The sequence below is a fragment of the Crocuta crocuta genome, unplaced genomic scaffold, assembly GCF_008692635.1.
Source record: "Crocuta crocuta isolate KB4526 unplaced genomic scaffold, BGI_CrCroc_1.0 scaffold53, whole genome shotgun sequence".
Classification (NCBI taxonomy): Eukaryota; Metazoa; Chordata; class Mammalia; order Carnivora; family Hyaenidae; genus Crocuta; species Crocuta crocuta.
Genome location: NW_027529432.1, coordinates 736,562 through 763,241, shown reverse-complemented (window position 1 = coordinate 763,241; position 26,680 = coordinate 736,562). Strand labels below are relative to the sequence as shown.

The window sequence follows — 26,680 nt, the reverse complement described above, 5'->3', positions numbered from 1 at the left end:
GTCTAGGGCTTATTCTCCCATCTAGTTGATGTTACTACCAGGATTAATAGAATTTTCACTTTGAATTGGCTGCCAGTGAGTTCCTAAAGAAAAGTGAGAAGACTCTTATCGGAAACTGAAAGAATGAGGCTTCTTATGATCTACGGCAGAAAGCTTAGCGACACTGTCCCTACTGGTAGGTGGAAAGTAGACAATGGGCTTAATGAGCTGAGTGATACAGCTAAGATCATTTTCAAGCAAAACATTGAAGATGCCATTTGCTTTCTTCTTGCTGATTTTAGGGAAAAGTGAAGGGAGAGAAATAAATTGAGTCAAGAACTAACGTAAGAAAAGCGAAGACATGAAGGTGTTGAGGGTTCTTTCTAGATAGCAAGCGAGCTAAAATTTAGCACTGGATTCTGAGGAACTACCAAATCCAGGAGATTACTGGAAAAACGTTTTTATACACCAACTGGGCATGTAAGTATGAAGCCATCTGATACGACCTCAGAAGGATCCAGATGCGGCCAGAGAGTAGGATTCAGCCACACAAAGTCCCTTTAAAGAGACTGAATTGTCTCTTGATAAAAATAAAAGTATTTTATGAAGCCTATATATGTTGAATCCGGCTGATGATGCGAACATGGAGAAAGAACATATACACAACAGGGGTTGTTTCAGGAGTCTTTAAATCTGTAATAAAACACTTCCCTTCCTGAGACAAATTTATGTCATCTGCTAAGCAGCTATGGATAGAAATATGGGAAGCTATCACTTCTGTGAAGGGCCTAGTACCTTCCACCTGGATTTAGCATCGAAATAAGAGAATGAGACACTCACCCGGTTCAAATAGACGGGTTTGTACAACCTGCAGGGTCTCAGGACTATTTTCTCCTGCCCCCCAGACAGTTACATATTCTCTTGTGTTTGTGGACAGAGATTCAGTTCTTGGGCAACAAAACTCACAGAAGCAGAGACAAGCTAAGGTCAATGTTCTTCAAGTTATGGGACAGTTAACCAGGCCAATTAAAGATCAATTCCGTAGGACCGTATGTATCTGATCATTCCATTAGGGGTCACCCATGGGAGCAATTGATAGTTTTCTCATTAGGGAAGTTCTCCATGGCCATCAGTCCAGAAGATGGCAATGCAATTTTAAGAGCCAGAATCTCACATTTACAGTACACGATCTAGGTCCCCTCAGTAAGGTCAATGCTGTGTGGACTAGTATTGATCCAGTGACTTTGATGTGATGTCTCTGGTCAAACTTTATTCCCTTCAACAACAAACAGAACTGGGGAAAAGTCCAAAACCCATCAGCTCCTAAGGAGCACCAGACACATTATGCACCAAGCAAGGCATATTGGGGAATTTACGGCAAGCAAGGAATTTTGTTCCTATTTTTGGGATATTGAGGAATCATTCCCTGTGCTACCAGAAGATATTACATTGGAAACTGACGTTACTGCGATTGAGAAATAACTTTCGGATTGGACAATGGACTGATCTAGTTTTGTAGGTGGGACTTTTGGGACCTGTAGACATTCAAGTAGTGGTGATTGATACTGCTGAGTGTATTGTGAGGATAGATGTGTTCTATATGGGTAATACTTCTCGTTATTGTAAGGGATGTCCCCAGTGGGAAAATGTCATCATTCAATGTGTGTTAGTAAGATGAGTGTACTCCAGGAACACCTGTCTTCCCCAGGATTGTCCTGTAGTCCCTTCGTAATAGTAGAGGATGCCATGGTAGAGGGAAGCAGGTCACTACAGAGATCATGGAGATAGTGGAGGAAAAGAAGCTTAATAAAAATGTCACATTATCACAATAGCTTGGTGTGCTAAATCAAAAAGGGGCACCTGGGTGGCTCAAGGGGTTGAGCGTCCGACTTCAGCTCAGATCATGATCTCACGGTTGGTGAGTTCGAGCCCCACATCGGGCTCACTGCTGTCAGCACAGAGCCCGCTTTGGATCCCCTGCCCTCCTCTCTCTCTGCCCCTCCCCCGCTTGTGCTCTCTCTTTCTCTCAAAAGTAAATAAAACATTCAAAAAAAATTTTAAGTCCAATGATACTTGGTGCTCCACTGTGGACTGCTGAAGTTTGCAATTGCCATTGTGGATATTATAAAGTCATGGAATCCATGGTGCAGACTGAAGGCACATTTGGTTAAGTGATGATGACTTGGCAGGGGCGCCTGGGTGGCTCAGTCGGTTAAAGGTCTGACTTTGGCTCAGGTCATGATCTCAAGGTTGTAGTCTTGAGCCGCCCCCCTACCCCCCCAGGATCTGTGCTGACAGCTCAGAACCTAGAGCCTGCTTCGGATTCTGTGTCTCCCTCTCTCTCTGCCCCTCCCCCACTTGCACTTGGTCTCTCCTTCCACTCTCAGAAATGAAAAAACATTAAATTTTCTTTTTTTTTTTAAAGTGGTGATGACATTGCTAATGCCTGTTATAAGACAGTTCCTCATTGCCTTTTGGGTTCTAGGGAGGTCTGAGCCTTCCTGCCCCACCTCCCTCAGAAAAGAGCTGCAGAATATAGAATACTTCCTGCAGGTTCATTCCTGTGACCCTTGATCTCTTGGAAGGCATTTGGCAGGTGAAGAGCAAAACAAATGAAAAACAAAAACAAAACAAAAACCAAAACACAAACAAACAAAAACCTGTTAAGACTGACTTTGTTTCAAGTTCTGAAGCCCATGGGGTAAGTAGAGGGCATGTAGGAGAGCTAATAAAAGAAGAGCTTGTAGAAAGAGTGTCTGGAAGGCCTAAAGATAGAGAAATGCTTGCAGTCCGGTCCTGAGCTCCGGCGGCACCCCGTGGAGGCAGGACATTGGCCAGAGGGGCAGCAGAAGAGCTGTGCTGTCCGATTGGAACCCCAGATTCCAGCGTGTCACCGCGTGGGGCATGGCCGGGTCGCTGCGCCTGAATGCGCACTGGCCCCTAGTAACCTGGTAATCTCTTTGAACCTATTAACTGATAACCAGTCTGATATAACCTCTTCCTTGTTGTCACCCCACCATCTTGCTACCGTACGAGCCTCTGAAATCTAGAGAGCTCTGATGTGCAGGATTTGTGAAAATAACGAACTCAGCCCGGAGGGAATGAAGACTGTAACATTTTGTTGCCGGTGGAAGATAAAAGCGTGACGTCACACGTGCACACGGGGATTGAGAACTGCTATATTCGCTTGTATGGGTTTTGTTTTGGGTTTTTTTTTTCCCCATTTCCTTTTTGTATCCAAGTTTCCCAGAAAATTGCTGGGTGACTGTTATACGCTGAATGAATGGTTGCTGAATTAATTAAAGACTTTTATTTTTATTTCTTTTTAATCTTTTTTATAGATTATTTATTTTTGAGACAGAGCATGAGTGGGGCAGGGGCAGAAAGAGAGAGAGAGACACAGGCTCCAGGCTCTGAGCTGTCAGCACAGAGCCCGACGCAGGGCTCGGACCCACAAACTGTGAGATCATGACCTGAGCCGAAGTCGGACGCTTAACTGACTGAGCCATCCAGGCGCCCCTAATTAAAGACTTTTAAAGCTCTTTATACTGACACCATCCTGTGTTTTGAATGTTCTGTAGCATGTTATTTTATAATTCTGCCATCAGTCTACAGATCTCTACTTACAAACCTATTGGAAAGACCAAAGGATGCTATTTTAGTTTGACTGTCTCTAAATCCCAGAGGTTTTGTAGACTTTTCACAGATTTATGATTATGAGACTTTTTCTTTTGAAAATTTCATGCTCCTCCCTTTTGAGTCCCTAAAACTAAATTATGTATTTTTTCGTGCATATTTATTACATATACGTATTGGTAGATAGCCATTTTGAAAAATTTTAATTTATTTTGCAATTTATTTTTGATGCTACCTTAGAATATTTTTAAATGTTGCATTATCCTTTTTAAACTTCTAATACAGAAACTTAACCAAAAAATTTAAATCTCGTAAAGGTACAGCACTAAAAGTTAATGGCTTTTATCATTTTTATGAATATTATTATAAATTTTGCCTATTTCTCTAAGGCTTGTCAACAGAGGTTTTAAATGAGTATTTAGTAAAATTTACCTCGGTTAGTTAGCATATTGCTCAATAATGATTTCAGGAGTAGAATCCAATGATCCATTCCCTACATTTAACACCCAGTGCTCATTCCAAGTGTCTTCCTTAAATGCCCCTTGCCCATTTAGCCCATCCCTCTACTCATAACCCCTCCAGCAATGCTCATTTGTTCTCTATATTTAAGAGTCTCTTATGTTTTGTCCCCCACCCTGTTTTTATATTAATTTTGCCTTCCTTCCCATATGTTCATCTGTTTTCATAAATTCCACATATGAGTGATGTCATATGATATTTGTCTGTCTCTGACTGACTCATTTCGTTTAGCATAATACCCTCTATTTTTTTTTTAAATGTTTTATTTATTTCTAGGAGAGAGAGGGAGACAGCATGAGCAGGGGCGGGTCAGAGAGAGAGGGAGATACAGACTCTGAAACAGGCTCCAGGCTCTGAGCTGGCAGTCAGCACAGAGCCCGACGCGGGGCTCGAACCCACGAAACCGCGAGATCATGACCTAAGCGAAAGTCGGACGCTTAACCGACTAAGCCACCCAGGCGCCCCTAGCATAATACGCTCTAGTTCCATCTACATTGTTGCCGCTGGTAAGATTCCATTCTTTTTGATTGTCGAGAATATGTGTGTATATACCCATTCATCCATCGATGGACATATTGTCGATAGCGCTGCTAGAAACATTGGGGTGCATGTGCCCCTTTGAAACAGCACCCCTGTATCCCCTGGATAAATACCTAGTAGTGCAATTGCTGGGTCATAGGTAGTTCTATTTTTAAATTTTTAAGGAACTTCCATACTGTTTTCCGGAGTGGCCGCACCAATTTGCATTCCTCTTTTTCCTCATCCTCTCCAACCTCTGTTGTTGCCTGGGTTGTTAACATTAGCCATTCTGACCGGTGTGAGGTGGTATCTCACTGTGGTTTTTATTTGTATTTCCCTGATGTTGAGTGATGTTGAGCATTTTTCATGTGTCTGTTAGCCATCTGGATGTCTTCTTCGGAGAAGTGTCTATTCATGTCTTTTGCCCATTTCTTCACTGGATTATTTGTTTAATGGGTGTTGAGTTTGATAAGTTCTTTATAGATTTTGGAGACTAGCCCTTCATCTGATATGTCATTTGCAAATACCTTCTCCCATTCCGACAGTTGCCTTTTAGTTTTGCTGAGTGTTTCCTTCGCTGTGCAGAAGCTTTTTATCTCAATGAGGTCCCAGTAGTTCATTTTTGTTTTTGTTTTCCCTTGCCTCCAGAGACGTGTTGAGTAAGAAGTTGCTGCAGGTGAGGTCAGAGAGGTTTATGCCTTCTTTCTCCTCTAGGGTTTTGAAGGCTTCCTGTCTTACATTTAGGTCTTTCATCCATTCTGAGTTTATTGTTGTGTATGGTGTAAGAAAGTGGTCCGGGTTCATTCTTCTGCATGTCGCTGTCCAGTTTTCCCAACACCATTAGCTGAAGAGACTGTCTTTATTCTGTTGGATATTCTTTCCTGTTTTGTCAAAGATAAGTTGGCCATATGTTTGTGGGTCTATTTCTGGGGTCTCTATTCTGTTCCATAGATATGAGTGTCTGTTTTTGTGCCAGTACCATACTGTCTTGATGATTACAGCTTTGTAATACACCTTGAAGTCTGGGACTTTGATGCCTCCAGCTTTGGTTTTCTTTCTCGAGATTGCTTCGGCTATTTGGGGTCTTTCCTGGTTCCATACAAATTTTAGGATTGTTTGTTCTAGCTCTGTGAAGAATGCTGGTGTTATTTTGATAGAGATTGTATTGAATACGTACATTGCTTTGGGTAGTATCAACGTTCTAACAATATTTGTTCTCCAACCCAGGAGCATGGAATATTTTCCCATATTTTTGTATCCTCTTCAATTTCTTTCATAAGCTTTCTATAGTTTATATATAGTATATATACTTTTCACCTCTTTGGTTAGGTTTATTCCTAGATGTTTTATGGTTTTTGGTGCAATTGTAAATGAGATCAATGCCTTGATTTCTCTTTCTGTTGCTTCATTATTAGTGTATGGGAATGCAACTGATTTCGGTGCATGGATTTTATATCCTGAGATTTTGCTGAATTTATGGATCAGTTCTAGCATTTTTGTGGGAATCTTTTGGGTTTTCCATACAGAGAATCATGTCATCTGCGAACAGTGAAAGTTTGACTTCCTCCTTGCCAATTAGGATGTCTTTTATTCCTTTGTGTTGTCTGAGGGCTGAGGCGAGGACTTCCAGCACTATGTTAAACAACAGTGGTGAGAGTGGACAACCTGTTGTGTTCCTGATCTCAGGGGAAAGCTCTCAGTGTTTCCCCGTTGAGGGTGATATTAGCGGTGGGTCTTTGCTATATGTCTTTTACGATCTTGAGGTATGATCCTTCTGTCCCTACTTTCTTGAGGGTTTTCATCAGGAGAGGATGCTGTGTTTTATCAAATGTTTTCTCTGCATCTATTGAGAGGATCCTGTGGTTCTTATCTTGTCTTTTATTGATGTGATGTATCACATTGATTGATTTGCAGATATTGAACCAGCCCTACATTCCAGGTATAAATACCACTTAATCATGGTGAATAATTCTTTCAATGTAGTGTTGGATCCAGTTGGTCAGTATCTTGTTGAGAATTTTTGCATCCATGTTCATCAGGGAAATTGGTCTGTAGTTCTTTTTAGTGAGGTCTTTGTCTGGTTTTGGAATCAAGAATCAATGTCTTTAATACTATCCCATCTTTCTATCCAGAAACATGCTGGCGGTCTACAATTTTACATATATTTTACTGATTCCTTTAAAAATATTATGACTTTTAATGTATAGAATTGTATCACTATGCAGTGCACCTGAAATTAATATAACATTGTATGTCAACTAGACTTGGATAATAAAAAAAATTTCAAAATAACTTTTCTCAAACTTCTTATTTGATTAATTGCAGATATTTTATCCATAGTTAACTTAGTACCGCAATTGTAAATGGGATCCATTACTCCATCATATCTTTTTATTTTATTTTACATACTTTTCCAATTTCTGGGAACGGTCCTGATTTTCCTGCCTCTATCTTGGTCTTTGAGTAGCAGTTCCCGGAATTCCTTAAAACTGTGTCACTTTCATGAAAGTATTTTCCTGCTTTACTTTTCTTGAGCCTTTTCTCCTGGTAAAAATACAACGAGACCAGTGAACAAAAATGAGAAGGCCTCAAATCAGCGAATATGTCCTGCATTCTCTAGAGCAAGCTGAGTCTTGACCCACCAGTTTTGATAAAAACCATGACCCCGGCCCCAGGGTTTGAGTAAATTTTCTGGAGACCAAGTTCCCAGGGCAAGATCTGGGAGGGCAGCTTTGATAGTTTCAACTCTCACATTTGGACGCCAGGGGATCCGGGTGCCAAAGGGATTTGCAAACAGCAAGGGCGGTTTGCAAAGTTTTAAAAATCCTTTCCAAAGCTTGATCATTTAAAAATACCTAAATTTACTACCCCTTTTCTTCTTTTCTTAACAGTTTCATTCCTAGCGGACCCAGATGATCTGACTGTCACAGACCGCACAACAGGACTTCTCTGAGATGTATTGTCATCTGTGGGTGGGTCTCAGGTCCTCTCTCTGATCTCGCTCAGATTCTTCGGTGACCAGGGCAGTCCTCAGACCTACGTGAACCGGCAGCCCCAAGGAGCTGACTGCACTCCCCGGGCTGGGGACTGCCAGGGACCGAGGGATGAAAGCCTGTTGTTTGGATGTGTGTGTATTTGTGAAATACCCTCAGGCCGTGTATGTCACACAAGGGCACCTAATGTTGGCCCCTGCACCGCTAAACCTACTGCTGCAGGCTGGGCAGAGCTGGTCTGTGTGATCCAGGGGGCCGTCTGGGGCGGGGGGGGATCTGAGGTCGGTGCCAGGAGAGGTGAGGCTGTAGCTAAACCAGAGGCACTGACCACATGGAACAGTCCAGGTCTGAGTCTTTCCCTGGGAGGGGCAGCTGGCTGGCTCAGGCAGCATGAGCAGGCAGCTCTCGCTCTTGGGGTCATGAGTTCAAGCCCCACACTGGGCATATAGCTTACTTTTTTAAAAAATTCATAAATCTAGGGGCGCCTGGGTGGCTTAGTCGGTTAAGCGTCCGACTTTCGCTTAGGTCATGATCTCGCGGTTCGTGGGTTGGAGCCCCGCGTCGGGCTCTGTGCTGACTGCCAGCTCAGAGCCTGGAGCCTGTTTCAGTCTGTGACTCCCTCTCTCTCTGACCCTCCCCTGCTTACGCTGTCTCTCTCTCTCGCCTAGAAATAAATAAAAATATTTTTAAAAAAATTTTTAAAAATTTCATAAATCTTTCCCTGGGGACAGTGACCCTGAATGGTGCCTTGCCTTCCTCACTACAGACGTAGAACACAGAGCTCCCCTAAGGGACAGCCAGGGGTTTACTCACTCTTTTTCCACGTCCCGGATGGAGTCAGGCAGGGGCTGGTTCCTGGTTTCAGGAAGGAGTTGGGCAACAAGACCAGAGAGGATGGAGAAGACTCCATACACGATCCAGGGCAGGTGGGGCGAATACATGGTTAGGATCATCAAGACGGGAGCCAGGGCTGCCCCGATATCAGCAGAAATTCCCAGGATTCCTAGAGCTGTTGCCCTTGGGGTGCAAACAATACAAAAATAATTCGGTACAAACCACACATGTAATTTGTGATGTATAATTTTGCTTTGATTATGGGAGATACCACACCAGTGCTTAGATACATGAAGGCTGACAATATACTCTTACATTTCAAATATGCTCTCTCATTTGCTGGCAATTTTTTTCAAGTGCACAAGTGGGTTGGGACATATTTTCATTATTTAAAAACTACTCTTATCCACAGCACCTACCATTTAGTGGCTCAGTACCTTATGTGAGCTGATACATTAAAAGACTTAACCCAGTGCCCTGCCAAAGCAGATTTTCATAAATTCTGGCTGCAATTTTTGTTACTGTCAATGCTATTCTAATTGATGCTTTTGAGAACTCGTCAGTTTTCTTCCCACTATAAATGTTAATTCGCTGGGAAAGGTCTGCTTTGCTCCTACTAAAGCTTCCATGAGATTTGTACCTGATTACAGTAGGAATTAGTTCGTTTCCATGGACAGAAGAACACATAACTGCTGCCGCGCAAACTCCGACTCCCAGAGTCGACAAAGCAAGACGCAGGGTCTGCATTTCTGGAGAGGAAGACCAGGGAGACTCAGGAAGGAAATCAGAGCCAAAGGAACCACCATCCACCAAATTATAAATGAAAAAGACACAATTAGAATGTTTGCATGTGTTAGATGCATTGTAGAGAAAGTGCACAGAAGCAGAGAATGTATAGTGACGAGTAGCTGAGAAATGTGACTTATCTGTATGTTACAACATCAATAGAGATGAAAAAGCCTGAGTTATTTTCATTACCTCTCTCTTACATATCAGAGATTTTCCAAAGATGGAAAGGGGAACATGAGTTTGCTTTCATTTATTCTGCCCAGTGTCTCCTCTGCCTCACATGTGTAAAGTAGGACTGTGTTATGAATAATTACTGGGGGATGTGAAACTTACCAATGTCCTTGAGAACTTTAAGCTCTGGTACATACACGATATTGACGAGGTGCTAGTACTGCAGTAGAAGGTAATAAAAGAACAGGAGTTTCCGGGCACCTGGGTGGCTCAGTCGGCTAAGTGTCTGACATTGGATCAGGTCATGATCTCATGGTTCGGGAGTTCAAGCTCATGGTTCGGGAGTTCAAGCCCTGCATCAAGCTCTGTGCAGACAGCTCAAGAGCCTAGAGCCTCCTTTGGATTCTGTGTCTCCCTCTCTCTCTGCCCTCCCCTGCTCACTCACTCTCTTTCTCTCTCTCTCAAAATTAAACATTAAAAAAAAGGAGTTTTATTTTATGGATAAGCTGGAGGGTAGCTTGATCTAGAGTAATATTTGGAGATTTAAGAGTAAAGATCCATATTAGGGAAAAAAATAGTTGGACTTTGGAAACCCCCAAAAGGAAACTTCAGAGGTCAGTTTTCTATTCAATAATTTTTTAAAAAAATCTCATGAAAACATTACACAACAATGGAGTAAACTGTGTGCCACAACCGGAAACATGCATCATTGCTGATTCCCAGATGGGGGCAGAGCCACCAATCTGGGATCCTGTAAAGGACACAACTTTGCTGGGAGTTAGGTGAAGTGTGGGGACCACCTAGATTTCCCTATTCATCACATATGATCATTTACTTTAGTAAAATTGATTCTAAGAGAGGCTTTAACTGCTTAACTGCTTGCTCCCATGGTATACTTCTGTGCCTGAAGACAAGATATTTTTATTTCCTTGAAGTCAAAAGGTTCCCTAAACCAGGATTGCAGGGATGGGGACCTAATGCAAGACTAGACATCAGGAAGTAAATTGTCACCAAAGCTGTAGTAACAAGAAAGCAACCAGGCAGAGGAAGTGACAGTAAATCAGGTCCTCCTATGAGACACAGTTACGTATAATGGCCACAATCCCCTCATTTACAATTACAAGTGTCATCAGTCCAAGCCCAAGGACAAGGGGTCCATTCCTCTCCTAGAGCAACTTCTAGGACTAAACGGCACCAATTACCAGCTACTTCTCACATATGATGAGGATAGGCATATGCCCGAGCCAACTTTTCCTGACCTTTAACTGTTTCCCAGCCACCACATTAATGGTAGAATCTGTCCTAAATCCTCCGATTGGTTTTAGGGAATCATTAGAACTATATTCTCCCTTTCCTTGTGGGAGTGCAGTCCCTGAGATATTTCCTTTCTTCAACCTGTGCTCTTTTCTCACCTTCAGGCAGAAATGTGATGGTCATAATGGAGATTCCAAAGAAGGACAAGAAAATCGTCTGGCTTATTCGACGGCCCATGTGATTCAGGGCCAAAACTGCAATATAATTGGCTGGCAAGTTGATTAGGCCAAAGAGAACCTGTGACAGGTAAATGTTTGTTCCAATGTGCTGGAGGTGGAGATTCAGGCCATAAAAGGACATGTAGGTTCCAAATCTGTGGGACCAAAGGAAAAGATAGACGTCATCATGTTTAGACCTTGTTCTACAAATGGTAACCATAAATATTGTCAGACAGGCAGCCAGTGGTTGGTGGTAAAAAGGCACGGTCTGTTTTGGAGAATATTCTACATGGTAATGATTTAAAAACTGTCTTAAACAGATACCATATGTTTGCGCGTATAGGTGGATTAGGAGGAACTTAACGAAGGACCGTGGGGGGAGAAGAAGGGGAAAAATAGTTGGGGAGAGGGAGGGAGGCAAACTATGAGAGACTCTTGAATGCTGGGAACAAACTGAGGGGTGATGGTGGTGGGGGAGAGGGGAAGGGGGGTGATGGGCATGGAGGAGGACACTTGTGGGGATGAGCACTGGGTGTTATGTGGAAACCAACTTGACAATACACTATTTAAGAAAGAAACAAAAAACCAAAAAACTGTCCTAAAATATTGCATGATGATGGAGGTCATAATTGTTACCTTTTTTTGGTGGGTGGGGAGTATAGTTATTAAGAATACATATGGAGGCCCTCTAGGGTTTTAGTGTTTTTTTCTGTATCTTCATTTGGGTGACGGTTGCATATACGCATATGTAAATATTCATCGATGGTATATGTTTGTGCATATACCTGTATATGTACCTTTATATATATATAAACTACAAACACTTTACTGTTTGTAGTTTTCTCTCAATTAAAGTGGGAACCAACATGTGAAGAAACGTCAAGCCAAAGCCTCTACTATAAGTGAAGTTCACAGTCTCAGTTTCCAGCCGATGAGCCTGGCAAGTGATGTAATAAACAAAACTCATTGTACGATTAGTTCTGGGTCAGTCTTTGTGTAACTAAAAGATGCAATTATCTTTTTTTTATGTTTATTTATTTGTGTGTGTGTGTGTGTGTGTGTGTGAGAGAGAGAGAGAGAGAGAGTAGGGGGAACGGCAGAGAGAGGGGGAGGGAGAATCTCAAGCAGGCTCCACCTTGTCATTGCAGAGCCCGACCCGAGGCTGGATCCCACGCCTGTGAGATCGCGACCCCAGCTGAAACCAAGAATCAGAAGCTTCACTGACTGTGCCATGCAGGTGCCCCTTAAAAATGCAATTATCTTTACAGCGTCCTCATGTTTTCTCTCCAAATCTGTCCCCACAATAGCTTGTACCCTTTGATAGGAATAGATTCGTGTCTCCACTATTGGAATAGTCTTCATGCACAGCGTGAAGCCCACCTCACAAAGGACGCAAAACAGATCCTTCTGCGCAGGGTAGGTGTGTGGAACAAATCACGCAGAGAAGTTTTTTTCTGTGCTGCCTCCAGCTCCTCCCGCATGCTGGATCTCAAAACCTTCAACAACAGCAACGAGAAACTGTTCAGTTGTAGCAAAATGTAGGCACTGAGAGACCCCTCTTGGAGGATAAGCTAGGCCATTTGGTATTATATTTAGTAGGAAATATACACCAAAGGCGTCCTTGCACTTGAAAGGTGGATTAAGGAGTGAAAGGAACTTCCAGATAATTACGTAGCAACAAGGACTCTTTAAACACAAGACCTGAGTGGGCCGCAGGGCATCAGAATGGATGTGTATGTTAGATATTCAGATCAGGAAGGGAATCAAATGCAAGTTACTTGGATTAAGGTCAAAATTCCATTTATGCTAAATGGGCACGACAGACTTGGAAGCTAAGCTTGAACTCAAAACTGTGAGATCATGACCTCAGCCGAAGTCGGGGCCTTGACCAACTGAGCCACGGGCCCCTGTCACTGCCTGATTTAAACCTGGCTAGTTCTACCTTAACCTATAAGACCCATTTCAAATGTAACTACCTTCAAGTAGCATTAAGTTCCTACACTCCAGTTCCTACATATCCAGGATATGTCTCCCTCTTTGCTTTTCACATTCCACCCTTGCTTTATTTTAAAGAGGCTTTATCAAGCTTATAACATTACCTGTCTCTTCATGAACCTGCAGTGGACCCATCTGCAGATTCTGGAAAATGGTCCACATACCCGTGGACCCAAACAGCAGGCCCACTGATGAACCCTGCTAACCAGTCTCCTCAGAATCCCAGCCATGGTGACTGGTGAAGGTTTTTGGTTTCTTTTTCCTGCTAAAGCCAGACTGTAAAGACTGGAAGAGATGACTCCTCCAAATGCACAAACACAAATTAGGGGGGGAAATATTAATAAGAGAGTTGGTTCTTTTTAAACAGATGAACAAAATTGACAAGCTTTTAGCTAGACTGACCATGAAAAAAGAGAGAACACTCAAATCAATAAAATCAGAAATGAAAGAGAAGATATCACAATTGATGCTACAGGAATAAAGAAGACCATGAGGGACCATAATAAAAAGTAACATGCCGGGGCGCCTGGGTGGCTTAGTCGGTTAAGCATCCAACTTTCGCTTAGGTCATGATCTCGCGGTTTGTGGGTTCAAGCCCCGCGTCGGGCTCTGTGCTGACTGCCAGCTCAGAGCCTGGAGCCTATTTCAGAGTCTGTATCTCCCTCTCTCTCTGACCCTCCCCTGCTCACACTGTCTCTCTCTCTCTCTCCTAGAAATAAATTTTAAAAATATTAAAAAAAAAAGTAACATGCCAACATAGTGGAAGAAATGGATCAACTCCTAGACGTGTACATGCTACCAAAATGGAATTAAGAAGAAATAGAAAACCTGAAGAAACCAACAACAAATAAGGAGATTGAAACAGTCATAAAAAGTATCCTAAAAGTAAAAGCCTAATACCAGAGGGCTTCCCAGGTGAATTCTTCCTAACATGAAAGTTATTAACACTGATCTTTCTCAAACTTTTCCAAAAATAGAATAAGAGGAAACACTAACAAATGTGCTTTATGAGGGCAGTGTGATTCTGACACCAAAGTCAGACAAAGACACAACAACAGGCCCATATCCCTGAATGAACAAAAGTAAAACAATTATCAATAACATATGAGTAAACCAACTTCAACAGCACATCGGATACTGTGAATCAGGGAATTTATTCCTGGGATCTAAGCATTATTCAACATAAGCAAAATTTAAAAATGTGATACACCACACTAGAAGAATGAAGGTTAAAAATCATATGATCTTACGGGGCACCTGGATGGCTCAGTTGATTAAGTAAGCATTTGAAAAATTATAAACACTGAAGAAATTAAAGCAGACACAGGAATAAAAGAAATAAATCCCATATTCATGGGTTGAAAAAGTTAATATTATTAAAACAGCCAGGGGCACCTGGGTGGCTCAGTTGGTTAAGCGTCTGACTCTTGGTTTTGGCTCAGGTCATGATCTCATGGTTTCATGAGCTCAAGCCCTCTGTTGGGCTCTGAGCTGGCAGCATGGAATCTGCCTGGGATTCTCTGTCTCCCTCTCTCTCTATCCCTCCCCCACTCGCACTGTCTCTCTCTCTCAAAATAAATAAACTTAAAAAAATACCCATAGTACCCAAAGTGATCTACAGATTTAATATAATCCCTATCAAAATGTTAATGGCATTCTTTACAGAAATAGAGAAAACGATCCTGAATTGATGGAAAGGCTTCCAAATAGGTAGGATTTGGGAATCTACAAAGGGCTAAGGAGCAGGAAAGTCCAGCAAGAGTATTGTAGTAGGAACGGCCAGGTCTGGGTGCTTGCCCCTTGGGTAAGTCAACTTTCACCAACTTTCACATTCTTGGATCATCTATTGGCCTTGCTCTTAAGACATGCTTGCCATAAATAAAGAAACAAACAAAGAAATAATGCTTGCCCCATGGCACCTGACTGATGGTTCCACCAGACTGTGTCCAATGGGAAAGAGATGATTCCCTAAATGAAAACCAGGCTGCGATTTGGAAGAACAAATGGACACTGGGCCGCTCAAAATGAACAATGGCCACTAGAGGCTGGAAGCACCAGACCACAGAAAGCTTGGTGGGCCATATTTAAGGACATTGACCTTTATCCTAAATGCAAGAGGGAACCTGTAGAGGCTGTTAAGCAGGAGCGAGGTGGTTAACAGGATCGTGCTTACATTCCTGAAGCATCCTCTGGCTTCTTTCTAAACAGTGGATGAGAATGGGGCAGTATTGGAGGTGGGAGAAAACTAGCCTGGAGGGAAGAGGATCTGGAGTACAGTAGTAGCAGTGGAGTTGAGAAATGGTTGGATAGATTCAAAATATATTAGAGATTATACGTGTTTTTTGTCTATGTATTAGTGCTATTCTTTCTACGGCCTTAATGTTTTTTTAAATTTGATTTCTTTTTCCCTCACCAATGATTCACAGATGTGAATGTTGTAATTGTATCAAATCCTTTGCAGGATGAAGTGTCAAATAAATTTTTTTTTTCATTTTAATGTTTGTTTGTTTATATCTTTGAAAGAGAGAGAGAGAGGCAGAGAGAGAGAAGGATAGAGGATCTGAACCAAACTCCACACTGGCAGCAGAGAGCCTGATATGGGGTGTGAACCCACCAACCACAAGATCAAGAACCCAGCTGAAGTCAGACACTTAACTGACTGAGCCACCCAGGTACCCCTCAAATAAATGTTTTTAAGAGAAGAAGGCTGGGGAGGAGGCAGAGAAGGAGAAAGGGGAGGGGAAGGAGGAGGAAGGGAAGGAGGGGAGGGGGGGAAGAAGGAGGAGGAAAATAATCCCGAGTTCCAGTCCAAGGCAGCAACATAGGAAGTCCCTGAACTCACTTCCTCCATAGGACGCACCAATCTATACCTATTTACAGAGAAATGCATCCTGAAGAAGATGGGTTCATCCTGAGGGTTGACTGAACAGCTTCTGCACAACAAATGATAGAAAGACCACACGGAGAATGACGAGACAGATGGAGACACGATAGAAAAGGGAACCCCCACCTCGGCCACTGCAAACTGGAGCAGGGAGGTATAGCGCTAAAGGACCATGAGCAGACTTGTCTGCTCTAGGGCACAAGAAAATTAGGCCAAAGTTGAAAACAGCACCTGAAATATAAAAGAGCACACCCTACAACTCTGCCAAATGGCAGGGCTGCTGTTGGCACACTGTCCAGGTCAGAGGGGCTGGCGAGTGCCAGAGTTTACTCCCCTCTGCCTTGATAGCATAGATGGGAGCAGGGTCCAGGAGCCTTAGTCAGCTTACTGCCTCAGTGAGCCCTGGGCCCCTAACCCATACCAGCTCCAGTGAGCCCACCAAGGTGCCCCAGTGTGATGCACACCAGGACACCCCTGGCCAACGCTGACTACAGCTCTGGCTGTCTCTCCTGTGTGACACAGGAGCAAAGCACCTTGGAACACTCCAGGCCAGCACCCCTTTGGCTCTAGATGACTTGCCAGGGCACCTCCTGTGTGGAGTACCCTTGGACCCCCCCTGGATTGTACCTGCCTCAGCTCCAACCACCTGCTCTGGTGTCCCCTGTACAGAGTGTCCCGGTACGGCCTTGCTTGCACTCACTTCAAGTTCAGCTGTTCTGCCAAGGTGGCCTCTATGCAAAGAGACCTGAGAACACCTTAGATTGTGCTCACTTAAGACTCAGCTGTCCTGTCTCCTTCTGCACGGAGAGCCCCAGGAGCCTCAGGCTTGCACTAACTTCAGCTTCAGCTGCCCTGCCAAGGATCGCTCTGTGTGGAGAGCCCTGGGACCACCCTGGCCCATGCCCACTTCAGCTCCAGGCATCCCACCAGGACAACCCTGGCATGGAGTGCCTCAGGACCCCCAGCTACGGCTCTAGCCAGCCAGCAAAAGTCACCAGGCACACAGAGTCTACACATGGGATAACCGTCCACTCACAAGATGATTCTTTCAAGTTTCAGAGAAATGCTGTTCCAGCTAATTCATAAAAACAAACACAAGAAGTCAAGGAAAATTAGGAGACAGAGAAACATGCTCCAAATGAAAGAACAAGAAAAAACCTCGGACAAAGAACTAAATGAAAGAACATAAGCAATCTATCTGATAAGTTCAAAGTAATGGTCATAAGAATGCTCATCAGACTGAAAAGAAGAGTGGATGAAATCAGTGAGAACTTCAGGGAGGAGATAGAAACTATAAAAAAGAACCACTCAGAATAAAAGACTACAATAACTCAAATGGAAAAAGACACTAAAGGGAATCAACAGCAGTATGCAGGAGAACATATCAGTGATCTGGAAGACAGGGTAATGAAAAATACTTAAGCTAAAGAGCAAAAATAAAAAAGAATTTTTATTTTTTAAATTTATTTTTATTTTTTAATTTTTACAAATAGTTTATTGTCAAGTTGGTTTCCATATAACACCCAGTGCTCATCCCCACAAGTGCCTTCCTCCATGTCCATCACCCCCTTCCACTCCCCCCCATACCCATCAGTCCTCAGTTTGTACTTAACAGAGGACCGTGGGGGAGAAGAAGGAGGAAAATGGGGGGGGGGGAGAGGGAGGGAGGCAAACCATGAGAGATTCTTGAATGCTGAGAAAAAGAATTTTTTAAAATGAGGGTAGGTTATGGACCTCTTAGATAACATAAAATGAACATTCATGTTATAGAGATCCTAGAAAAAGAAGAAGAGGGAGAGAAAGGGGTAGAAAACTTATTTGGAGAAATAATAGATGAAAAATTGCCTATCCTGGGGAAAGAAACACACACCTGAATTTAGGAAGCACAGAGAGCCCCAAAAAAGATGAACCCAAGGAATTCCATGTCATAACACATAATAATTAAAATGCCAAAGATTAAAGATAAAGAGAGAACTTTAAAAGCAGCAAGAGAAAAGCCACTAGTTACATGCTAGGGAAACCCTATAAGACTATCAGCTGATTTTTCAGCAGCAACTTTGCAGGCCAGAAGGGAGTGACATATATTCAAAGTGCTGAGAGGAGGGGGGAAAAAAGCCTATAACCAAGAATGCTCTACCCAGCAAGATTACCATTCACACTTGAAGGAGAGATCAAGAGCTTCCCAGACAAACAAAAGGTTAAAAAATTCATCACCGCTAAACTGACCCTATGAGAAATGTTAAAGGAACTTCTTTAAGTGAAAAAGAAAAGGTCAAAATTAGAAGTGAGAAAATTCTAAAAGGAAAAGACTGTCATAAGTAAAAGCAAACTTATCATAAAGACAGCAGACCAATCACTTAGAAAGCTAGTATGAAAGTTAAAAGACAAAAGTAGTAGAATCAATTACATGTAAAGAATTAGTTACGGGGACTCACAAAATAAGATGTAAAATATGACAATATATACGTGAAGTGTGGAAAGGGAGATGAAAAGGAAGTTCTTTTAGAATGTGTTCAAACTGAAGTGATCAACTTAATATAGACTACTATCTACTTGGGATGCTATATATGAACCTCATGAAAATCATAAACCAAAGACCTATAATAGACAAAAAATAAAGAGAAAGAAAGCCATGCACAACATTAAAGAAAGATATCAATTACAAGGAAAGAGAACAAAAGAAAAAGAAAGGAACAGAGAAGGACTACAAAAACCACCAGAAAACAATGAACAAAATGGCAATAAGTACATATATATCAATAATTACTTTACATATAAATGGTCTAAATGCTCCCATCAGCAGACATAGGGTGACAGAATGGATTTTAAAAAAAACAAAAAACAAAAACAAGACATCCATATGCTGCCTGCAAGAGACTCATGACTCATTTCAGACCTAAGTACACATCCACACTGAAAGTAAAGGGATGGGGGAAAAATATTTCATTCAAATGGAAGCCAAAAAAAAAAATTGGGGTAGCAATGCCTATATCAGATAAAATAGACTTTAAAATAAAGACTGTCAGGCGGAGAAGGACAAATATCATATGTTTGCACGTATAGGAGGATTAGGAGGAACTTGATGGAGGAACAAGGGGGAGAAGAAGGGGAGAAATNACAGCTGAATAAAAATAAATAAATAAATAAATAAATAAATAAATAAAATAAAATAAAATAAAGACTGTAACAAGAGACAAAGAGGGGCATTACCCAATGATAAAGGGAGCAATCCAGTAAGAGGATATAACACTGTTGGTGGGAATGTAAATTGGTGCAACCATTGCAGAAAACAGCACGGAGGTTCCTCAAAAATTAAAAATGGAGGGGCGCCTGGGTGGCTCAGTTGGTTAAGCATCCGACTTCGGCTCAGGTCATGATCTCACGGCTTGTGGGTTCGAGCCCCGCGTCAGGCTCTGTGCTGACAGCTCAGAGCCTGGAGCCTGCTTCAGATTCTGTATCTCCCTCTCTCTCTGACCCTCTCCTGCTCATGCTGTCTCTCTCTCAAAAATAAATAAAACATTAAAAATTTTTTAAAAAATTAAAAATGGAAATACCATATGATCCAGTAATTCTACTACTGGGTATTTACCCAAAGAAAACAAAAACTCTAATTCAAAAAGACATATGCACCCCTGTATTTCTTACAACATTATTTACAATAGCCAAGATATGGAAACAACACAAATGTCCATTGGTAGACGAATGGATAAAGAAGATATGGTATGTGTACAATATATATGTGTGTATATAATGGATATAATATATAACATACACATAATTACATATACATCCATAAAAAAGGATGAGCTCTAAAAAAAAAAAAAAGAATGAGACCTTGCCATTTGTGACAACATCAATGGACCGAGAGGGTATTATGCTAAGTGAAATAAGTCAAAGACAAATACCACATGTTTTCACTTACGTGTGGGATCAAAAAACGAAAACAAACTAAAAAGAAACAACAGATTAATAAATATAGAGAACTGACTGAGGGTTGCCAGAGGGGAAGGAGGTGAGCAAAATGGATGATGAAGGTTTCCAGTTGTGGAATGAATAAGTCATGAAGTAGAAAAGTACAGCATGGGGAATATAGTTAATGGTGTAATAGTGTTGTATGGTGACAGATAATAGCTACAATTGTGGTGAGCGTAGCATAATGTATAGAGTTGTTGATTCACTGTGTTGTACCCCTGAAACTAATATAACATTGTGTGTCAACTGTTCTTCAATAAAGAAAGAAAAAAATCCTAAAATTCATATGGAAACATGGAAGACCTTTAATAATCAAAAGAATTTCGGGGCGCCTGGGTGGCTTAGTCGGTTAAGTGTCCGACTTTCGCTTAGGTCATGATCTCCCGGTTCGTGGGTTCGAGCCCCGCGTCGGGCTCTGTGCTGACTGCCAGCTCAGAGCCTGGAGCCTGTTTCGGTCTGTGACTCCCTCTCTCTCTGACCCTCCCCTGCTCATGCTGTCTCTCTCTCTCCTAGAAATAAATAAAAGATAAAAAAATTTAAAAAAATAATAATCAAAAGAATTTTTAAACAGAAACAAAGCTGAACTTGTCACATGTTTCTATTTCAAAATATATTATAAAACTACAATATCCAAGAGTATGGTACTGGTATAAAAACAGACATACAGCCCAATGGTGCAGAATAGCAATAAACTTAGCATATGCAGTCATGTGATCTTGGACAGTGGCATCGAGAATTCACAGTGGGGACAGGATAGTGTCATTAATAAATGGTGTTGTGGAAAATGGATATTCGCATATAAAAGGATGAAACTGGAAACTTGTCTTACACTGTACACAAAAATCGATTCACAAGAGGTTAAAGACTAAGATGTGAAGACGGGAAACAAAGAAGCAGAGAACAGAATGGTGCTTGCCAGCTGCTGGGGGATTTGGGAAATGGAGACATACTTCTCAAAGAGTACAACGTTCCAATTATGCAAGGTGAATCAGTCCTGGAGATCCTCTGTACAGCATACTGCCTGTAGTTATAATACTTTACTATATATTGAAATTTTGCAATTAGTAGGTTTTATATTGAGCGTTATCACAAAAGTAATGAATAAAAAGGGCAGGAGAAAGTTTTAGGAGGTGATGATATGTTTATTGCATAGGTGGTGGTAATGATGTTTGGATGTGTACTTATCAGATTCATCAAGTTGTATACATAAATACATACAGTTCTTTGTGTGTTAAGTATACCTCAAAAAAGTTGTTTTAAGAAAAAATCCTTTAGGAAAACTTCTGGAATCATTCTATGAACCCAGCATTACCTTGATTCCCAAACCAGAGACCCCACAAATAAGTAGAACTACAGGCCAATATCCCAGATGAACATGGATGCAAAAATTCTCAACAAGATACTAGCGAATTAAATTCAACAGCATATAAAAAGGATTAGTCACCATGATCAAGTGGGATTCATTCCTGGGCTGCAGGGCTGGTTCAATATATGCAAATCAATCAATGTGATACATCACATTAATAAAAGAAAGGAGAAGAAACATATGATCCTGTCAATTGATACAGAAAAAGCATTTGGAAAATTCAACATCTTTTCTTAATAAAACCCTCAAGAAAGTTGGGATAGAAGGAACATACTTAAGCATCGTAAAAGCCATATATGAAAAGCCCACAGCTAATATCATTCTCAATGGGGGAAAACTGAGAGCTTTTTCCCTGAAATCAGGAAATGGGATGTCCAATCTCACCACTGTTCTTTAACATAGTGTTGGAAGTCTTAGCATCAGCAATCAGAAAACAAAATGAAATAAAAGTCATCAACGCAGCAATTTCTTACTCGACACATCTCCAAAGGCAAGGGAATTAAAAGCAAAACTGAACTATTGGGAACTCATCAAGATAAAAAGCTTTTCCACTACAAAGGAAACAATCAACAAAACTAAAAGACAACTGACGGAATGGGAAAAGATATTTGCAAATGACATATCAGATAAAGGGCTAGTATCCAAAATCTATAAAGAACTTATCAAATTCAACACCTGAACAACAAATAATCCAGTGAAGAAATGGGCAGAAGTCATGAATAGACACTTTTCCAAAGAAGACATCCAGATGGCCAACAGAACATGAAAAGATGCTCAATGTCATTCAATATCAGGGAAATACAAATCAAAGCCAGAATGAGATACTACTTCACACCAGTCAGAGTGGCTAAAATGAACAAATCAGGAAACTACAGATGCTGGTGAGGATGTGGAGAAACAGGACGTCTCTTGCACTGTTGGTGGGAATGCAAACTGGCGCAGCCGCTCTGGAAAACAGTGTGGAGTTGCCTCAAAAAATTAAAAATAGAACTACCCTACAACCAGCAATAGCACTGCTAGGAATTTACCCAAGGGATACAGGAGTGTTGATGCATAGGGGCACAGGCACCCCAATGTTTATAGCAGCGTTTTCAACAATACCCAAATTATGGAAAGAGCCTAAATGTCCATCAACTGATGAATGATAAAGATGTGGTTTATAAATACAATGGAATACTACTTGGCAATGGGAAAGAATGAAATCATGGCATTTGCAGCAACGTGGATGGAACTGGAAGGTATTATGTGGAGTGGAATAAGTCAGTCAGAGAAGGACAGATATCATATGTTTTCCTTCCTATGAGGATCCTGAGAAACTCAAGAGAAGACTATGGGGGAGGGGAAGGGAAAAAATAGTTACAAACAGAGAGGGAGGGTGGCAAACCACAAGAGACTCTTAAATACAGAGAACAAACTGAGAGTGGATGGGAGGGTGGGCGAGAGGGGAAAATGGGTGATGGGCATTGAGGGGGGCACTTGTTGGGATGAGCACTGGGTGTTGTATGTAAGCTAATTTGACAATAAATTATGTTTTTAAAAAAAAGAAAAGAAAACTCCTTCAGGGACACCTAGTTGGCTCAGTTGGTTAAGTGTCCGACTCTCGATTTCAGCTCCAGTCATGATCTCACAGTCATGAGATCAAGCCCCATGTTGGGCCTCCCCACCTTAGCATAAAATCTGCTTGGAATTCTCTCTCTCCCTCCCTGTCTGCCCCTACTCCCGCTCTCAAAATAAATAAATAAACATTAATGAAAAAGAAAAATCTTTCAGATATGCATTGAACATGTTTCCAGAAATGTTTTACTGCTCCCCTTTACTGTCTAGACCCTAAGCCTCCCCTTTTTCAATTAAACAAGGGTAGGTGATTTTTCCTGGTCTCTATTAGCATTCTTTCCATTCCCTTATCATTGCAAACAGGAAGGGTAACAATATAAATACCATATGATCTGGCAATACCACTTCTGGTTATATATCCCAAAGAATTCTAAACAGGGAAGAGATGTTTGCACACACATGTTCATTGCAGCAAAAGCCAAACTATGGAAGCAAGCTAAATGACCATCGGTGGATGAATGGACAAAGAAAATGTGGTGTACACATACAACAGAGTATTACTCATCCATATAAAAAGGAAATCCTGCTATCTGCTACGACATAGATGAGTCTCGAGGATTTTTTGTTAAATGAAATAAGGCAGTCACAGAAGGACAAATACTGCATGATTCTACTTCTATGAAGTACATAAAATAATAAAACAATAAATGGAATGGTTTACTAGGGACTAGGGACAAAGGATATGGAAAATTGCTATTCAAAGGGTACAGAGTTTTAGTCATACAAGATGAAAATGTTTTAGAGATCATTGTACTTATAGTTAACAATACTGTATTGTACAGTGAAAAATTTAAAAAGACAGATCTAATCCAGGTTAATTTTAAAATGCGTATTAATTTTTCTCTTATTAATACCTAAGGTTCCTTGAAACATGGAATTCTGGACCACACTGTTGTTCAAGATTCAGCACTGTGCCAGGGTGCCTGGGTGGCTCAGTCAGTTAAGCAACCAGCTTCGGCTCAGGTCATGATCTCACAGTTCGTGGGTTTGAGCCCCATGTCAGGCTCTGTGCTGACAGCTAGCTCAGAGCCTGGAGCCTGTTTCAGATTCTGTGTCTCCCTCAGAGACTCTCTCTCTGACCCTCCCCTGCTCATGCTGCCTCTCTCTCTCAGAAATAAATAAAACATTTTAAAAATTTTTTAAAAAAGATTCAGCACTGTGCCTAGCACCTTATAATTTTTTGATAAATAATTTATACATTCATGCATTCATGACATGATGAATGGTTTACTTTATGATCCACACCAATATCTGTTGTCTTCCAAGCCCAGGGTGAGAAAAGAGAAAAGAAAAAAAAAAAAAAAAAGGACTTCTCTGAGGCATTTCCACTGAGTCACACTCTTGGAATTTGTAATAAGTAGAATGTAAACTCCACAAAGCAGAGATTTTGATTATTGTGGTCAATGCCGTATTTCCTGGAGAGAACAAAAGTGGCTCAGGGAGGCACTCAGTAAAACACCATTAATGAAAGGGTGTATGACCTAATTAACAAGTAAGTGATCCTTCTTATGTTCTGTTCTGCATGGTCCCTAAGCCTCCTTCCTACTGGTCTTACTATACTGAAAAAAGGCCATCAGAACATTAATGGAAAGAGTGGATTAGTTTGTTACTTTCTCTAACATTGAGACAAATATACAATCTTTACAATCATCAACACTAAGAGCTATCTGCTCCTGTTGAGTAAAATATCCATGTCTAGTTCTCAGCAAGAGGATATTCTCTCTTTATATGAACTCAAACAATGTGGACAGCCATTGAGAGCCAAGACAATGATGTGAGAAGACCCCAAGCCAGACTTGTGTCCCCACCGTTTATTCATCCCACGGTCACCAACCAGTACATATGTCAGATTTTGTCTCCCCTACATCCCATTACCAACTCTCTTTCCTGCTCACCTCCATGGTGAGGGTGTCTCCAGAATTCTTCTTTCCATTCCAGAGTGCAACTTTTCTAAGCACCTTTAAGCCTTCCTCAGGTTTGTTGGTGATAATCAGCCACCGAGCAGACTCCATCAGCCACCTGATCAAAGACAGAGGTGCAGTCAATTCTCATGTGCCCGTTTTTCACATATTCTTTGGCCTGAAATGCCTCTCCCTGCCCATCTGGCACCTACGTCTTGTTTTGTTATGTCAGCCAATAGGAAACCAGCTGATTCTGTACCTAGGAAACTGCGAGAATAACCCCTCCTCATTAACGGCAATACGAGGAGGAGGAGTCATATTTCACCCCCCCACCGTATTCAGGGGGGATGTTACCAGGTTTGGCAACTAAAAATAATGTGCCTCGTTAAATCTGAATTTAGAGAAACAGTGAATATGAGCAACTCTTGAGTATAACTATGTCCCATGCAATATTCGGGACATGCTTACATTGAAAAGCATTGGTTGTTGACTTGAAATTTTACTTTAATGAGAAGCCCTGGATTTTATCATGTTAGTAAATAAAAATCCAGAACTCTCAGATAAGCGGAAATTTCATGTAAACAATGGGTTATTTTTAGTGTGGCTCTGCTTCATGCAGTATTTGGAATGTTATACCAAAAAATGTATTATTTATCTGAAACTCAAATTCAATGGAATGTTCTTGATATTATCTGGCCACCCTACGTGTTCAGCCTCTTAAACTGTACGTTGGACACTTATCAGGAGAGCATGTGCTCAAGTGTTAACTAAGGATCAAACTGAATTCTTACGCCCTCATTCCATGTATCTTGCATCCAGCATCCTCTCAGACAAAGGGAGAAAGGAACTTATACCTTGAGAAAAGACAAATGACAAACAGTGGTACGGAAACCACCAGCTGAAGGGTATGCCAGTCTCGAATGGCAAAGGCCAGTCCTCCGAGGATCATCTGTCCCACACAAGCGCCACAGATGGCCACTGCCATTCCCATAACTTGGAATCGGGGCACTGTCCATTCTGCAACTGAAAGAAAACAGCAAGCAGGATTTTTACTTCAAAGATGGGATTTCAAAGTCAAAGTTAAGGCTTGGAGAATATCAAGACCCAACGTTTTTACTTACTGAGCATCATGGAGTTTATCAGGATGGTCTTGGTAGAAAAGCCAGCCAGGAAGCGGAGTGTGCAATAAGTGAGGAAGGTGGGAGCGAAGGCTGCACAGGTATCAGCAATGGCGAGCTGGAGGAAACACCACCTGAGAATTAACCTCCTCCCAAACCTGAGGAATGGGAACAGGTTAGTTCTGGGAATGGTAACAACTTGATGGGAAAATTAACAAAACAAAGACAAGCTTTGAAATTTAGGGGATGTTTTAATAAGTGGATCTTTGCCCTTGAGACTTGAAAGAATCAACAGATAAGCAAGAGTAGGTCTTCCGAGGGGCACCGAGTAGTCACTGGGTGACTCAGTCAGTTAAGCATCTGACTTCAGCTCAGGTCATGATCTCACCGTTTGCGAGCTCGAACCCCGAATCAGGCTTTGTGTTGACAGCTCCGAGCCTGGAGCTGCTTCAGATTCTGTGTCTCCGTCTCTCTCAGCCCCTTCCCTGCTCGCACGCTGTCTCTCTCTCTCTCTCAAAAATAAATACACATGAAAACAAAGAGTAGGTCTTCCCAGAAGTAACCTTCCTGTTTGTAAATAGGTCCAAAGTATAACAAAGCTTCTTCCCCAATCTGCTACCAGACCTTTGGGAACCCATTGAAGCCATATAGGACAAGTTACAATACTGGCAATTTTAACACATCACAAATGTCCCTTGTACTATCACATGCAGTTAACATTGTAGAGAGTCTATGCCATGTCTATAACACAAGGGATCTGGGGCGCCTGGGTGACTCAGCCAGTTAAGTGTCCAAATCTGGGTTTTGGGTCAGGTCACGATCTCATGGTTTGTGAGACAGAGCCCTGTGTCGGGGTCTCTGCTGACAATGAGGAGCCTGCTTGGGATTCTCTCTCTCTCCCTCTCTCTCTGCCCCTCC

General features: G+C 41.7%; 1 protein-coding gene across 1 annotated transcript in view; it reads right to left on the bottom strand.

Annotated features, from left to right (window-relative positions):
• Positions 1 to 6,997: 6,997 nt before the first annotated feature.
• The window catches only part of LOC144227852 (organic anion transporter 7-like), a 32,845-nt gene continuing 13,162 nt past the window's right edge, over positions 6,998 to 26,680 (bottom strand). The window contains exons 3-10 of the mRNA XM_077759605.1: positions 25,766 to 25,920; positions 25,499 to 25,667; positions 24,639 to 24,762; positions 12,293 to 12,408; positions 10,853 to 11,067; positions 9,121 to 9,229; positions 8,460 to 8,663; positions 6,998 to 7,197 (exon numbers count right to left, since the gene is read on the bottom strand). Of these exons, the coding sequence (XP_077615731.1) occupies positions 7,137 to 7,197; positions 8,460 to 8,663; positions 9,121 to 9,229; positions 10,853 to 11,067; positions 12,293 to 12,408; positions 24,639 to 24,762; positions 25,499 to 25,667; positions 25,766 to 25,920 (1,153 nt within the window). The 3' untranslated portion in view covers positions 6,998 to 7,136. The remainder of the gene's footprint in view (positions 7,198 to 8,459; positions 8,664 to 9,120; positions 9,230 to 10,852; positions 11,068 to 12,292; positions 12,409 to 24,638; positions 24,763 to 25,498; positions 25,668 to 25,765; positions 25,921 to 26,680) is intronic.